The 13,751-nt window shown below is 35.0% G+C and overlaps 1 protein-coding gene across 2 annotated transcripts in view; it reads left to right on the top strand.

Moving 5' to 3' along the window:
• ITFG1 (integrin alpha FG-GAP repeat containing 1) overlaps positions 1-13,751 on the top strand; it is a 326,458-nt gene that overhangs the window by 146,601 nt on the left and 166,106 nt on the right. For both annotated transcript variants that reach the window (XM_028091250.2, XM_028091252.2), the window contains 2 exons: positions 7,388-7,482; positions 9,999-10,171. In XM_028091250.2, coding sequence (XP_027947051.1) covers positions 7,388-7,482; positions 9,999-10,171 — 268 coding nt within the window. The remainder of the gene's footprint in view (positions 1-7,387; positions 7,483-9,998; positions 10,172-13,751) is intronic.

Raw genomic sequence — 13,751 nt, 5'->3', positions numbered from 1 at the left:
CCTATGGTCAACTAATCTTCAACAAAGCAGGAAAGAATATCCATTGGAAAAAAGACAGTCTCTTCAACAAATGGTATTGGGAAAATTGGACAGCCACATGCAGAAGAATGAAACTGGACCATTTCCTTACAGCACATACAAAAATAGAATCGACATTGTTGAAAGACCTAAGTGTGAGACAGGAATCCATCACAATCCTTGAGGAGAGCATGGGCAGCAACCTCTTCAACTTCAGCCACAGCAACCTCTTTCTAGACACCAAAGACAAGGGAAGCCAGGGCAAAAATGAACTATTGGGACTTCATCAAGATAAAAAGCTTTTGCACAGCAAAGGAAACAGTCAACAAAACCAAGAGACAACTGACAGAATGGGAGAAGATATTTAAATGACATATCTGATAAAGGGCTAGTATCCAAAATCTATAAAGAACTTATCAAACTCAACACCCAAAGAACAAATAATCCAATCAAGAAATGGGGAGAAGACATGAACAGACATTTCTGCAAAGAAGCCATCCAAATGGCCAACAGACACATGAAAAAGTGCTCAACGTCCCTCAGCATCAGGGAAATCCAAATCAAAACTTCAGTGAGATACCACCTCACACCAGTCAGAATGGCTAAAAATAACAATCAGGAAATGACAAATGTTGGCAAGGATGTGGAGAAAGGAGAATCCTCCTACACTGTAGGTGGGAATGCAAGCTGGTGCAGCCACTCTGGAAAACAGTATGGAGGTTCCTCTAAAAGTTGAAAATAGAGCTACCGTATGACCTAGCAGTTGCACTACTGTGTATTCACCCTGAAGATACAAATGTAGTGATCCAAAGGGGCACCTGCACCCCAATGTTTATAGCAGCAATGTCCACAGTAGTCTAACTATGGAAAGAGCCTAGATGTCTATCAGCAGATGAATGGATTAAGAAGATGTGGTATATATACACAGTGGAATATTATGCAGCCATAAAAATGTGAAATCTTGCCGTTTGCAAGGACATCGATGGAACTAGAGGGTATTATGCTAAGCGAAATAAGTCAATAAGAGAAAGACAATTATCATATGATGTCACTGATATGAGGAATTTGAGAAACAAGATAGGATCATAGGGGAAGGGAGAGAAAAATGAAACAAGACAAAACCAGAGAGGGTAACAAACAATAAGAGACTCTTAATCTCAGGAAACAAACAGGGTTGCTGGAGTGGAGGGGTGAGGGGAGGGATGGGGTGGCTGGGTGATCAACATTGGGGAGGGTATGTGCTGTGGTGAACACTGTGAATTGTGTAAGACTGATGAATCCTAGACCCGTACCCCTGAAACAAATAATACATTATATGTTAATTTTAGAAAAAAATTTTTAAAAAACCTGTATGCTCTTCAGCATATGAAACAAAATTAAGTAAACTGATATATGTATTCATAATTCTATCATTTTGTCATTTAAAAATGAATATTTTAAAGAAATTAAGTGTATACCTTTCACACAATAATGTGATAATACACTATTTTTTTCTCTTGTTTTTTCAAATAATATAGCAGCTGTTTCTCATTGTCATACTTCGGTGGGTGGCTCAGTCGTTAAGCGTCTGCCTTCAGCTCAGGTCACGATCCCAGGGTCCTGGGATCAAGCCCCATGTAGGGCTCCCTGCTCAGCGGGAAGCCTGCTTTTCCCTCTCCCACTCCCTCTGCTGTGTTCCCTCTCTCACTGTGTCTCTCTCTGTCAAATAAATAAAATCTTAAAAAAAAAAGCTAACGAAATTAAATATTTTCATTCATGCCCTCTTCTTTTATATTGAAATATGGTGAAATCCATTTATTTTAAAATCTGAGTTTTATTTTCATAAAGACTAATCTGGCTATTATAATAGGTTTTGTATCAGAATCAATTTATTTCTTTGTCAATAATTTCTCTTATGTTAATGATGTATTCTGAAAAATACAAAGTGATATACTTCATATATCACAATGGAAATAAGGAAATGGATTTTTGGTAAATGGTTTTTTATTTAGCATGTGTATTTCCAGCTTTATATTAGTAATCACAAGAAAATGTAGTTTAATATGTGAATATATTATGTGTCATATGTGTCACATTCCTTTTGACAAATGTGATGGGGATGCTGTTAGTTCTACTTATATTCTCGGTCTATTTTAGCAAGAAATTCAATCTTAAAAGCCCTGTACAAAAATCTTTCAGCCTTGGGTTGCCCATGTTAAAAGTTAAATCCTTGAATTCTATTTAGAACCTTCTAACATTAGTTGTGTGACTTGTGGTATTTATATCTTGCACATGCTATAGCCATCCATGAGTAAATTTTCCAGATGGTAGAAGGAGTCATTTTGACTTATTCCCCATTTGAGCTGTCATGACTTTTTCTACTCTAATTCAGACATTATTGATTTATTTTTGTTATTGAACTCAAGAGTTCCAGGTTATAGATCTAAATATTCAGCCATTCTACTTAAATTTTTTTTTCTCCATCTATGGAGTAACATTCATCAAATCCTAAATGGTTACTTTAATTTTTCATGACCAACTGTTTTAGTGTTTCCTACTATAAGCATTAAGTGGGTCTGGAAGTGAGAACTCTAAAGAAAAATCAGTCTGTCCTTCTAGGAGTTAACGAATTTTTCTTTACTTTATTGCCTACCTACAAAGCACAGTATACTGCTGTTCTAAGTACACACAACATTACCATAGTGATAAAAGATATAGAGAGAGATAATGTACTCCATTATGGTTATTTACTGTTTTACAGTAGTTCCCATATTCTTTCCCCCACATTTAATCCTCACAATGACCCTTTGCAATAGCCAAATTATGTTCTTTTTGATCATTTTACAGATAAAGAAAAATAATACAGAGATAAAGTGTCCTGAAAACTGGATCATTCAGTAGGTGGTATGGGACAACTGGATATATTCATCTCTAAAAAAGTGCAGTATAATCATAACTCATAGCTTAAGCCAGCATAAATTCTAGGTGAATCAAAGACCTAAAAGCAAAAATAATGTCCCCAAGTACTATGAATTTCAGAGGCCTTATAACTTATAAGGAAAACCTAGATACTATGAAGAAAAATATTAATAAATCACAGACAAAAGAACAATTTTCTTAATGTAGAATGGACTCCTGCAAATTGGCAGGAAAAAGACCAACAACATTTTAATAAGAAAACTAAAAATTAAAGCCACAATGAAATACCATTTCACTTATCAAAATGGCAAAAATCAAAGTATTTGGTAATTCACTTATTGGTGTAACCTCTCTGGTGAAGATGCTCAAAGTGTAGTCCAAAGTATAGACCTGGGGTTGAGGGCTTCCTGCAATTCTTTCAGGGCGTCCATAAAGTCAATAGTATCTGCATAATAATATTAAGATCCAGTTGGCATTTTTCACAGTGTTGACATTAGCTCTGATAATGTAAAAGCAATGGTTTGAGTAAAGCTGCATGCCATTTAGCACAAACCAAAACAGTAGCACCACATTTTATTAGCATGCATTGTATTCTTCACCATTATACACTCACCGTGTTAAAGAAGAAAGAGGAAAAATAAGAAATATAGTTTCACTTAAGAATTTCAATGAAGCAGTGAAAAATAATTTTTTTAGATCTTGACTTTTGAGTATACACTGTTTTAATACTGTCAGTAAATAAGTACATAAAACTTTTTTGCTGCACAGAGTATCGTGGTTGATCTTGATGAAAAGCACTAGGGCGATTTGATTGTAAGCAGAACTAACCACTTTTTTTAATGATTGCACCATTTTTTACTTGAAAGAACAACTGACAAACTATGGTTATTCACACTTGGGGTTTGGTTGACATTTTCTCTAAAATGTACAAAGTGAACTTGTCCCTTCAAGACAACAACTGATAGGACGGTGCCAAGTGATAAAATTTAGTATCTCAAGCAAAAGTTGGGATTTTAGAAAACTGTAATCTGCTACCATGAACTGACAGCTTCCCAATTACCAAAGACCTTTTTGATAAGATTGATGGTGATATTAACAAATGGAAATTTTTGATAACTGTATAATGAAATATTTCAACATTTGGAAAATCTGTATAACTCAGTGAATCAGTATCTTCTAAATGTTTTGATGTGGGGTTTTACAAAGTCATGCAGTGGTAAAATATCAGTTCAAAATGCAAAATAGATTACTAGATTTTAATTAAGAGGAGGAAAACTTCATTGCTACATCTCTGGATTCTTTACTGCAACTAACCTTTAAGAAATTACCGCTTGTTGAGTTTTTGTGGTAGTATGGAAGAAGATCCAAAGTTACCTGAAAAAGCTATTAAAATACTTCTTCCAAGATAGCAGGAGGGGAAGAATGAAGGGGAGTAAGTCGGAGGGGAAGACAAACCATGAGAGACGATGGACTCTGAAAAACAAACTGAGGGTTCTAGAGGGGAGAGGGGTGGGGGATGGGTTAGCCTGGTGATGGGTATTAAAGAGGGCACATTCTGCATGGAGCACTGGGTGTTATGCACAAACAATGAATCATGGAACACTACATCAAAAACTAATGATGTAATGTATGGTGATTAACATAACAATAAAAAATTATTTAAAAAAATACTTCTTCCAACTATACATTTTCACATTTGTCAGCCAAAACAATAGATTGAGTACAAAAGCAGCATGAAAATCCAGCTTTTTTCTGTTAAGCCAGATAATGCCACTCTTCTTGTAAAATGTTTTTGTTTTGGAAAACAGCCATTTTTCATGAAAATGTTACTTGTGCTTATATGTAGATTTATGGTTGTTATTTTAATAATACTTTAACTTTTATGCCTAGGAAAGAAAATAGTTTCAGAAAAATAAATTTCACATGAATCAAAGGCCCAAGGCTAGGAAATAGTATTCATTTAAGCAAATTCTCTAAGAAATAATGTGACCTTGAATAGACTATGAAGAAGTCATGCTGATGGAGGGACCAGTCTGTGAACTTGGACACATTCCTTAAAGAAGTCCCAGGAATTAATAAAATTTCCTTTGGACATGAAGTTGGACTATCAGACAGCTTTTCTATTACTTCCCCTAAATATCAAAAAACAGCACGTAGAAAGGGCACAAGGAAGACATTCTCTGATAGAATTCTCCATTTCTATGACCATATCTATAAAATATTGTTGTTAACTTATACTAAAAGGCATGATTATGAGTTATCACATGAGTTTGTTGTATGTTTATTAGATGGTTATTTGCCAGCATTAAATATCAGCTAAGTCATAGTTGAAATACTTGTAGGAAATAGGAAGCTACTTGGAATAAAGGAACTAGGAGAAAATAAAAGTGTAAATTAGAATCTAATCTGAGTATTTTGACATTGGGTAAAAATGAAGGGTAGAGACTTAGTAATGGTCTTCTAATTGGTCCCCCCTTTAATTCGCTTTTAATGAACTCTATGATATTCCTAGAGCCCACCTATAAATCACATTTTGCATTTAATTCATTCTTACTTGGCTAGCTCTTTTTTTATTTATCTTTAACCATAATATATATTTATGCCCTTGAAAAGCCTTTTCTTTTCCAAGTATTCCTGCCTAGAGTTGCATCTATCTCTCTTCTTCCTCGGTAGTCCAAATCCATATATACTGTCAAATCACAGATGTTCTCCATACTTTCCATTATTAATTCAACTATGTTATTTAATGTTTTACTCCTCTGTGTAAGGGTTTATTGTCACAAATGATATTAATCATAAGGCTCATAAGTAATTAAACCATGAAATTAAAGAAATTTATTTTTCACTGTGTTGCACCTTTTATTTTTCCTTGCTGGGCTCAGCTTCCATTGGCTAGATTTTTAGCCCACTCAGCCTAAAATTATTTTTTTCCCTTTTGAATATATTACTGAAGACTTGATAGGCTTGTTAAAATTCTGTATTTTCTTAATATGTAAGCCTAAACATGGAAGAATATTTCTCTATTGCTAATCCTTGTTATCTCCTTCATACTGAAGGCACTTGCCTCAGACACACATTATATGTTAAAATATAGCAAATAAATCAGTGAATAAAGCAACACAAAATTTAAAATCTAAATGACTATTCCACTGTGCATGTCACTGTAGAGATTTAACTCTAGGACATCAAAATCTGTAAACCCCATCAGGTAAGGGGCAATAGGAAGGAGAGACCATTAGAGGAATTGATTCCAGGTTCTCCAGTAACCTCATTTCTGAAGGTCTTTGCAAAACATTGTGCAGCTTTTTTTTAAGATTTTATTTATTTGATGGGGTCCTGGGTGGCTCAGTCGTTAAGCATCTGCTTCGGCTCAGGTCATGATCCCAGGGTCCTGGGATGGAGCCCCACATCGTGCTCCCTGCTCAGCGGGGAGCCTGCTTCTGCCTCTCCCACTCCCCCTGCTTGTGTTCCTGCTCTCTCTGTGTCTCTCTCTGTCAAATAAATAAGTAAAATCTTTTAAAAAAATGATTTTATTTATTTGAGAGAGAGCATGAGTGTGGGGGTTGGGGACAGGACAAAGCGGACTCCACACTGAGCACAGAGCCTGATGCAGGGCTCAATCCCAAGACCCTGAGATCATGACCTGTACCAAAATCAGATGCTTAACCAACTGAGCAACCCAAGCGCCCTCATTGTGCAGCTTTTTAAAAAACCAGTCAGCTGAAAATGACATCTGTATTCTCTTCATTTGCCTTTTTATTGATAAAAATTGTTGTTGCTTTTTAAAAAGCGAGGGTGCTGAGAGCTTTAGAACTCTTGAAGTTCAAACTATTTAAAAGATACTTAAGAGCATGTGTAAAGGTAAATTATATGTAAAGACACATTTAAAATAAGCCATGTAGGGCGCCTGGGTGGCTCAGATGGTTAAGCGTCTGCCTTCAGCTCAGGTCATGATCCCAGGGTTCTGGGATCGGGTCCCGCATCGGGCTCCCTGCTCCTTGGGAGCCTGCTTCTCCCTCTGCCTCTCTCCCTCTCTCTCTCTGTCTCTCATGAATAAATAAATAAAATCTTTAAAAATAAATAAATAAATAAAATAAGCCATGTAATGAGTTACTATCAACATGCTTGTTTTTCTCTTGCGGCAGCAATGATATCTATGTAAATCAGTCAAAAGCCACATTGTTTAAGAATTGATGATCTTAATATTAAAGCCTGAAATGGGGTTTTTTTCCAACACTGGATAAATATTTACAGAAAAGTGAGCAATTTAAAACAAGACACAATCCAGGTAATAGATGGCAAGGGCCAGAGTAATTGTTTTAATTGAATCACATTTATTACAAAGTTATATGTCACTTTCTTCCATTTACCCAGATTGATGCAGACTTTGAACAAATAGGAAATGTAATCTGCCATACAAGAACACTTTATTTTGTAACTGTTAATGGACTCTTGAAGTTTCTTTTGGCAGATGGAGATGGACACATGGATCACTTACTGCCAGGCTGTGAAGATAAAAACTGCCAGAAAAGCATCATTTACTTAGCAAAATCTGGAATGAAACAGGTATATCAGCTTGTTTTTTAATGTCAGTAGAGTTATCTTCTTGAAGAAAATCTTCAGAGATTAGAAAAAGTATCTGAAGAATCAGAACACAGAGAAACCCTTTATAAATTATTGACATCCTCATTTTAATTTAATGAAATGCATTTAAATCTTTTTGTGTTTGTTTATTGAGGGGGAAGACACTGTTATAATCATTTCTGGTGAAGAAGACCTATTCTTGGTCCTGTAATTAAATTTTATGGTCTAGGATTATTATAAAATGCACTGTAACTATGATAAAAGGTTATGGAGAAGAACATCACATCTACTGTCAAGGCTAATGTTGTCTTTATTTGTGCTATCTAGGTCTGTTTCATTCTCTCAAGCTGACTTTTTACCTGTAGCTTGTAGGTGAACAGTTCAGAATCCAATAGTCTTAGCAGATTAATGGGGCAATGATATGTTGTAACATTGAGAATTTTTCCATATTGATAGCACTAAACAGAGAAAGCCAGTATTATAGTACTAGAATTAATCAGTTTTGTTTTCTATCTTAGGGTAAGAAATGATAGAATAATATACTGAATTCTACTGCCCTTGTAGGAAACTACATTTTATACTAAGACACTAAAGAAAAATCTTCATACAATCAACAGTCTAAAAACACTTAACTTCTGTACCCATAAATTATATCATCTTAAGCTTTTTTAAGTTTTGAATCACTGAAAACATGAGGTCAAGTAACACCTAATCATTGTTTCATAGGTATAAGTAAACATAGTAATTATAACCTGGCTTCAAGAAACAGACTACTGTAAGAGTATTTTCAAATTATACAGTCATCTGTCTCTGGGAAGATAAATGTCACAGTTCTTTGGTGACTGTTAAGAATGTCATATTAATAAAAAATCTTTTTACTTTTTGGACCTTAATACATTTACCTTAATAAGAATACTTTATCCTCATTAATAAACAGTCAACCTTTTCAGAAATTTGTAATAACTTGGCATTTTGTGAAATTTCCCATCTTCTTCCAAAACAAAACCAACAGTTTTTTTCAGTCAAGTAAATCATTAAAACATTTTGATGATAAACAGGTTTTTTTTGCTTTTAAGAAAGATTGAAAAATTAATCTAAGATTTAACAAGTTTTTTTTAAAAAAAACAGCTTGTTTTCTATAAATATGTCTTTATCATTAACTATTTTTTCTGTTTTTCCTTGGCAAGTTATGCTTTCTTTGGAAAACCTAGAAAATGTTTGGGATACCCTATGTACTAAACCCTTTGCAAGAAGCCATTTTTAATATCGTTTGACTTGGAGCCATATAAAGAGTCACCTGCTTAAAAGAAACATATGTAGCCATGTTTAGCCTGCTGTCATTTCAAGCCAGCTGCGCCTGTTTAAACATCTCTAGGGTGTGTGCCAGTATCCATACTTTTAACTAATCATGGGCATATTTATAATTTGACCTGAGCCGAAGGCAGATGCCCAACAACTGAGCCACCCACACGCCCCGGGCATATTTGTAATTTTAATGGTATGATCTCCACTCTTCAGATTTTTAGTTTGCATTAGGTTATTAGAAGTAGATTAGGGCATTAGGGCATCTCAAAAGAGAAATGGATTTCCAAAAGCTCTTTTTGAGATCAACTTATTCTCTCCGTTCTCTTCATTATAATCAACATAAAAATAAAGAACTTACTAAAAGTAGATTCCAGCTGTTTTGGTGACAAAGCTCCCCCTGGACAGGCAGAGCTTCTCTCAGGGCTGGTGTTGTCAGGAAAGCCTTAGAACTCTTGGCTCTGAAGATGGTGACTAAAGTCAGCATCATGTATAAAAGGCAAAGCAGGGGAACAACAGAGGTTCTGTCATCTTCTAACTTTCTTCCTAAGCTGATCCTCCTGAAAGGACATTAGTATTAGATGATATTACTGTTTGCTCTAATTTAAAAAAATACTCATTTGCGGGGTGCCTAGGTGGCTCAGTCAGTTAAGCGTCCAACTCTTGGTTTCTGCTCAGTTCATGATCTCAGGATCTTGAGATAGAGCCCCCTGTTGGGCTCCATGTTCAGTGGGAGTCTGATTGAGATTCTCTCTCTCCTTCTCCCTCTGCCCCTCCCCCTCGTTCTCTTTCTCTCCCTCCCTCCCTCTCTAAAATAAGCAAATAAATCTTTAAAAAATATTACCTTGAAATTACATTTCCACTCAACACAGCTTTAAAATGGGGGGATTCAACTATAGGAATCAATATCAATTCAAACCTAAGATTCTGTGATTTTGTGAAAAACTTTCAAAGGCTCTATGTACCAGTTCAAGGAAAAATGACTAGTGATGAAATTTAAATGGGACTTTATTTTTTCTAGAGTATCAGTTATCTGTTCGTCAAAGTAAATTATAATACCCTTAGATGTAGAGATAAAGAAGTTTAAGTAAGATGATGCTTGTAAGGACTTTTAATAGATCGTTTGTCTTACAAATGGTGAATTTTTTTTTTCTAAAGTAACTGTAAAATCTAATCTTTTTCCTCTTATTCCATAGTGGGTTCCAGTCCTACAGGAGTTCAGCAACAAGGGCACACTGTGGGGCTTTGTGCCATTTGTGCATGAACAACGACCAACTGAAATACCACTTCCAATTACCCTTCATATTGGAGACTACAACATGGATGGCTATCCAGATGCTCTTGCCATACTGAAGAATACATCTGGAAGGTATGGAAATTAAGTCTAGTGAGAAATATTTGTAAAAATATCTTTGATTTGATACTTTGTTAACTGAATAGCACCTAAATGTGGTAGAGTACCTTAAATAAAGGAACATGATGAGCTTAGTTCCTATTTCTTTACGTTGTACCTGAACTTCCAGTGGCTTAGAATACCTGTTCTTTTCCACAGATTTAATTTCTAAGGAACAGAAACAAACCTCTAATCTAAAATACAACATTCAACAAAACTTTATTGTTAAAAGGCCAAAAGTTTTTTCTTTTAATGAGTGTAATTTAATACTCAATTCAATTCAATAAATATTAACCGAGCCTTTTTTTCTGTGCAATTACACGTGATCCCTACAACCAGGAAGCTTCCATTCTGGAGATAGAGACAGGCTTGAAAGCAGATAACTGCAATACAATGTATTACATTCAATAATAGAGGCATATACAGAGTACAGAGTGATTGTACTCTTTATTTTTTGTGGGTTTTTTCCCTGGAAATAGTTGAAATTTTGTTTTCCTTCTTGGTTTAATTTCTGTATGTGAGTATAGTTGATGCACAATGTTACATAAATTTCAGGTGTACAACCTAGTGATTTGACAAGTTTATACATTATGCTGTGCTCACAAGTGCAGCTACCATCTGTTACCATACAACACTATTACAGTACCATTGACCAATATTCCTTATGCAGTGCCTTTTATTCCTGTGACTTATTCTTTCCATAATGGGAAGCCTTATCTCCCACTCCCTTTCATTTGTAAGGCCAAAATTTTTAAAAAGCAAATGACCCAGTTACATTTTGGGAGACTGAAAACCATCGTGGTTAAGAGCTGAGCCTAGGCTTCAATCTCAGTCCAGCCACTTAACCACCTGTGTGACCGTAGGCAGACTATCTAAACTCATCTATAAGACAAGAGTAATAATTCTATCTGTCTCGGGGCGCCTGGGTAGCTCAGTTGGTTAAGAGACTGCCTTCGGCACAGGTCATAATCCCGGGGTCCTGGGATTGAGCCCTGCATCAGGCTCCCTGCTTGGTCGGAAGCCTGCTTCTCCCTCTCCCACTCCCCTACTTGTGTTCCCCCTCACGCTGTCTCTCTGTCAATTAAATAAATAAATAAAATCTTTAAAAAAAATAAAAATAATAATTTTATCTGTCTCAAGCAGTTGTAGTGAAGATTAAATGAGGTAAAAATAAGTGAAGCAATTAGTAAATACCTAGTACATACGGACATTCAGTGAATATTGCCTTACTCTTGCTTATTTATAATTGCATTGAAAATTCAAACATGATTATTGACATTATTTGTATACATAAAATGTATATTTATTACATTATCAGTGGTTCTGAGTGCTGCAGCTCCTTTTTTCTCCTTAAGTAGAGGTACCAGTAGATAAACCAATATAGTTAAATTTCTAATTAGCCTGAGTCTTTGCAGAATCCATGAATATGACTCTTCCTAAATTTTAATACCTTATTGTTTTCTTCCTATCACAATTAATTGTATTTCTTGGCCCTTATTCTTTATTATCTCCTGCATCATTATCTATCCACAATTTTTCCTCTGTGCATTAATTCACTCTGGAATTAGTGATAATTCAGCTTCACGTTTCCTACCAGGTTCATGATGCAAAACAACTTCCCTGGAAAAAAAATCAGATTTATTGTTGCTTTGAACACCAAACGATGTCATCTAGAAATCTGATATTTAGAGAAACATATATTATTAGAGAGTGCCCCTAAATATTTGTAGAAAATTATGGACAGTCTGTACTTAAACTTTTCTAAGGCTTTGATTTGAAATTACAGTTGCTCCAAGTTATGTATATGGAGTTTTCCAGGGACATGATCATCATGCTTCATAATTATTTGTGTGAAGCAATTTTAGTGTAAAATGAAATATCTGAACTGAATGTGGTTATTATTCCTTTTAAAGATACAGTGGCACATAAAAACAAAGAAATGTAAAATTGCTTTATTCTAGACATTAATCCTATTCAAAAGAATAAGAAATTGTATCCCAAATTCATTTAAGTCTATGATTACTCATCCTTAGAAGAATATCCAAACAATTTATGTTTTGGTCATAAGGGTTTTGTTTTTTTTTTTTAAACTAGTGAGTTATCTTTTTGTTGTTGTTTTTAAATTTTAAGTCCCAGTATAGTTGACATACAGTGTTCTATTAGTTTCATGTGTAGGATATAGTGATTCAGTAACTCCATGCATCACCTGGTGCTCATCACAAGTGCCCTCCTTAATCCGCATCACCTATTTCACCCTCCCCTTCCAACCTCCCCTCTAACCATGAGTTTGTTCTTTGTAATTAAGAGTTTGTTTCCTGGCTTCTCTCTCTCTCTATTTTCTTGGCTCATTTGTTTCTTAAATGCCCCATGAGTGAAATCATATGGTATGATTGACTGACTTATATTACTTAGCATTATACTCTCTAGCTCCATCCATGCCATTGCAAATGGCAAGATTTCATTCTTTATTATGGCTTAATAATATTCCATTGAGTATATACTGTCATGAAGTTTTTATCAATATTTTCTCTTTTAAACCATCAAATATTAACTGAAGTTCCTTTACCATTCAGAAATAATGATGGTATCAACAGCTAATTCAGCAGGGAACAGAGTAACTCTACAGAAAACATAAGGTAAGAGGCAGTCAGTTATAGGCACTTGATGCTTTTATAAGCAACTGTTTAAAACCTGGGATTTCTTTTTGGCATAGATGAGAATTAAAAGATAGATTTTAGTGCATCTCATTGTTCATTAAATCACTAAATCAAAAAGAGCCCTGTACTTGAAAGGGAGATGTGTGTCTAGGAGAATTCAGTATAATATATTCCTTGAAACATAGAAGGAGGAAAAAAAGACATAGTGTGCATGATAATCCTTTCCTGCATGCATTCCCTTTTGTCCAAAAAGTATTTTGTAATTTTTAACTGATTTCAGGATTGCTGTATTGCTGAGGATTAGTGCAGGGTTGATGTTTCTAATTTGAAGGGTTACTACCGGAGAATTCTGTCTCCTTTTTTAATGAAGGTTTTGAAAATGAGGTAGACATTATACATAAGAGAATAAAATCCATAATATGTAACTCATGAAAAGAAATTCTGAAACCATGGATTGTTAACTTGTGTTTTTGTTTTCAGAAGAGAGTAATTTAGATTGGTTTGTTCCTTATATTAAAGACCTAATTTATCTAAGTTAACCTTTAAAATCATGGTACATGAAAAATCTATTAGTGACATTTTATAGAGGCAGCCTGGTCTGAGATCAGTCATTTTACATATATGCCACCACTGACTGAAAACCTTATTTTTTTCCTTGACTATCCCATTGTTACTCAGTTGCCCTTAGTTTACTTTCATATTCTGTGCATAGTCATGTCTTAATTCTCTGAATTTTCATTTTATTGAGAGAAGAAAGGAAAACTTAAAGTGACGTTGCTGTGCTGTCTCCAGAGACAGAGGCCCAGGTGGGCACCATTTTTGCACTCTCTCTCTGCCTTGCTAGTGCACTTGCCTAGCCCTGTATACCAAACCCTGGGTTATGCATGTCCCACCCCGAA

The sequence above is a fragment of the Eumetopias jubatus genome, unplaced genomic scaffold, assembly GCF_037043125.1.
Source record: "Eumetopias jubatus isolate StellerSeaLion01/CBP00866 unplaced genomic scaffold, mEumJub1_p1.0 scaffold_10, whole genome shotgun sequence".
Classification (NCBI taxonomy): domain Eukaryota; kingdom Metazoa; phylum Chordata; class Mammalia; order Carnivora; family Otariidae; genus Eumetopias; species Eumetopias jubatus.
The sequence above is the reverse complement of the archived record's forward strand: the minus strand, read 5'-3'. Positions and strand labels throughout refer to the sequence as shown.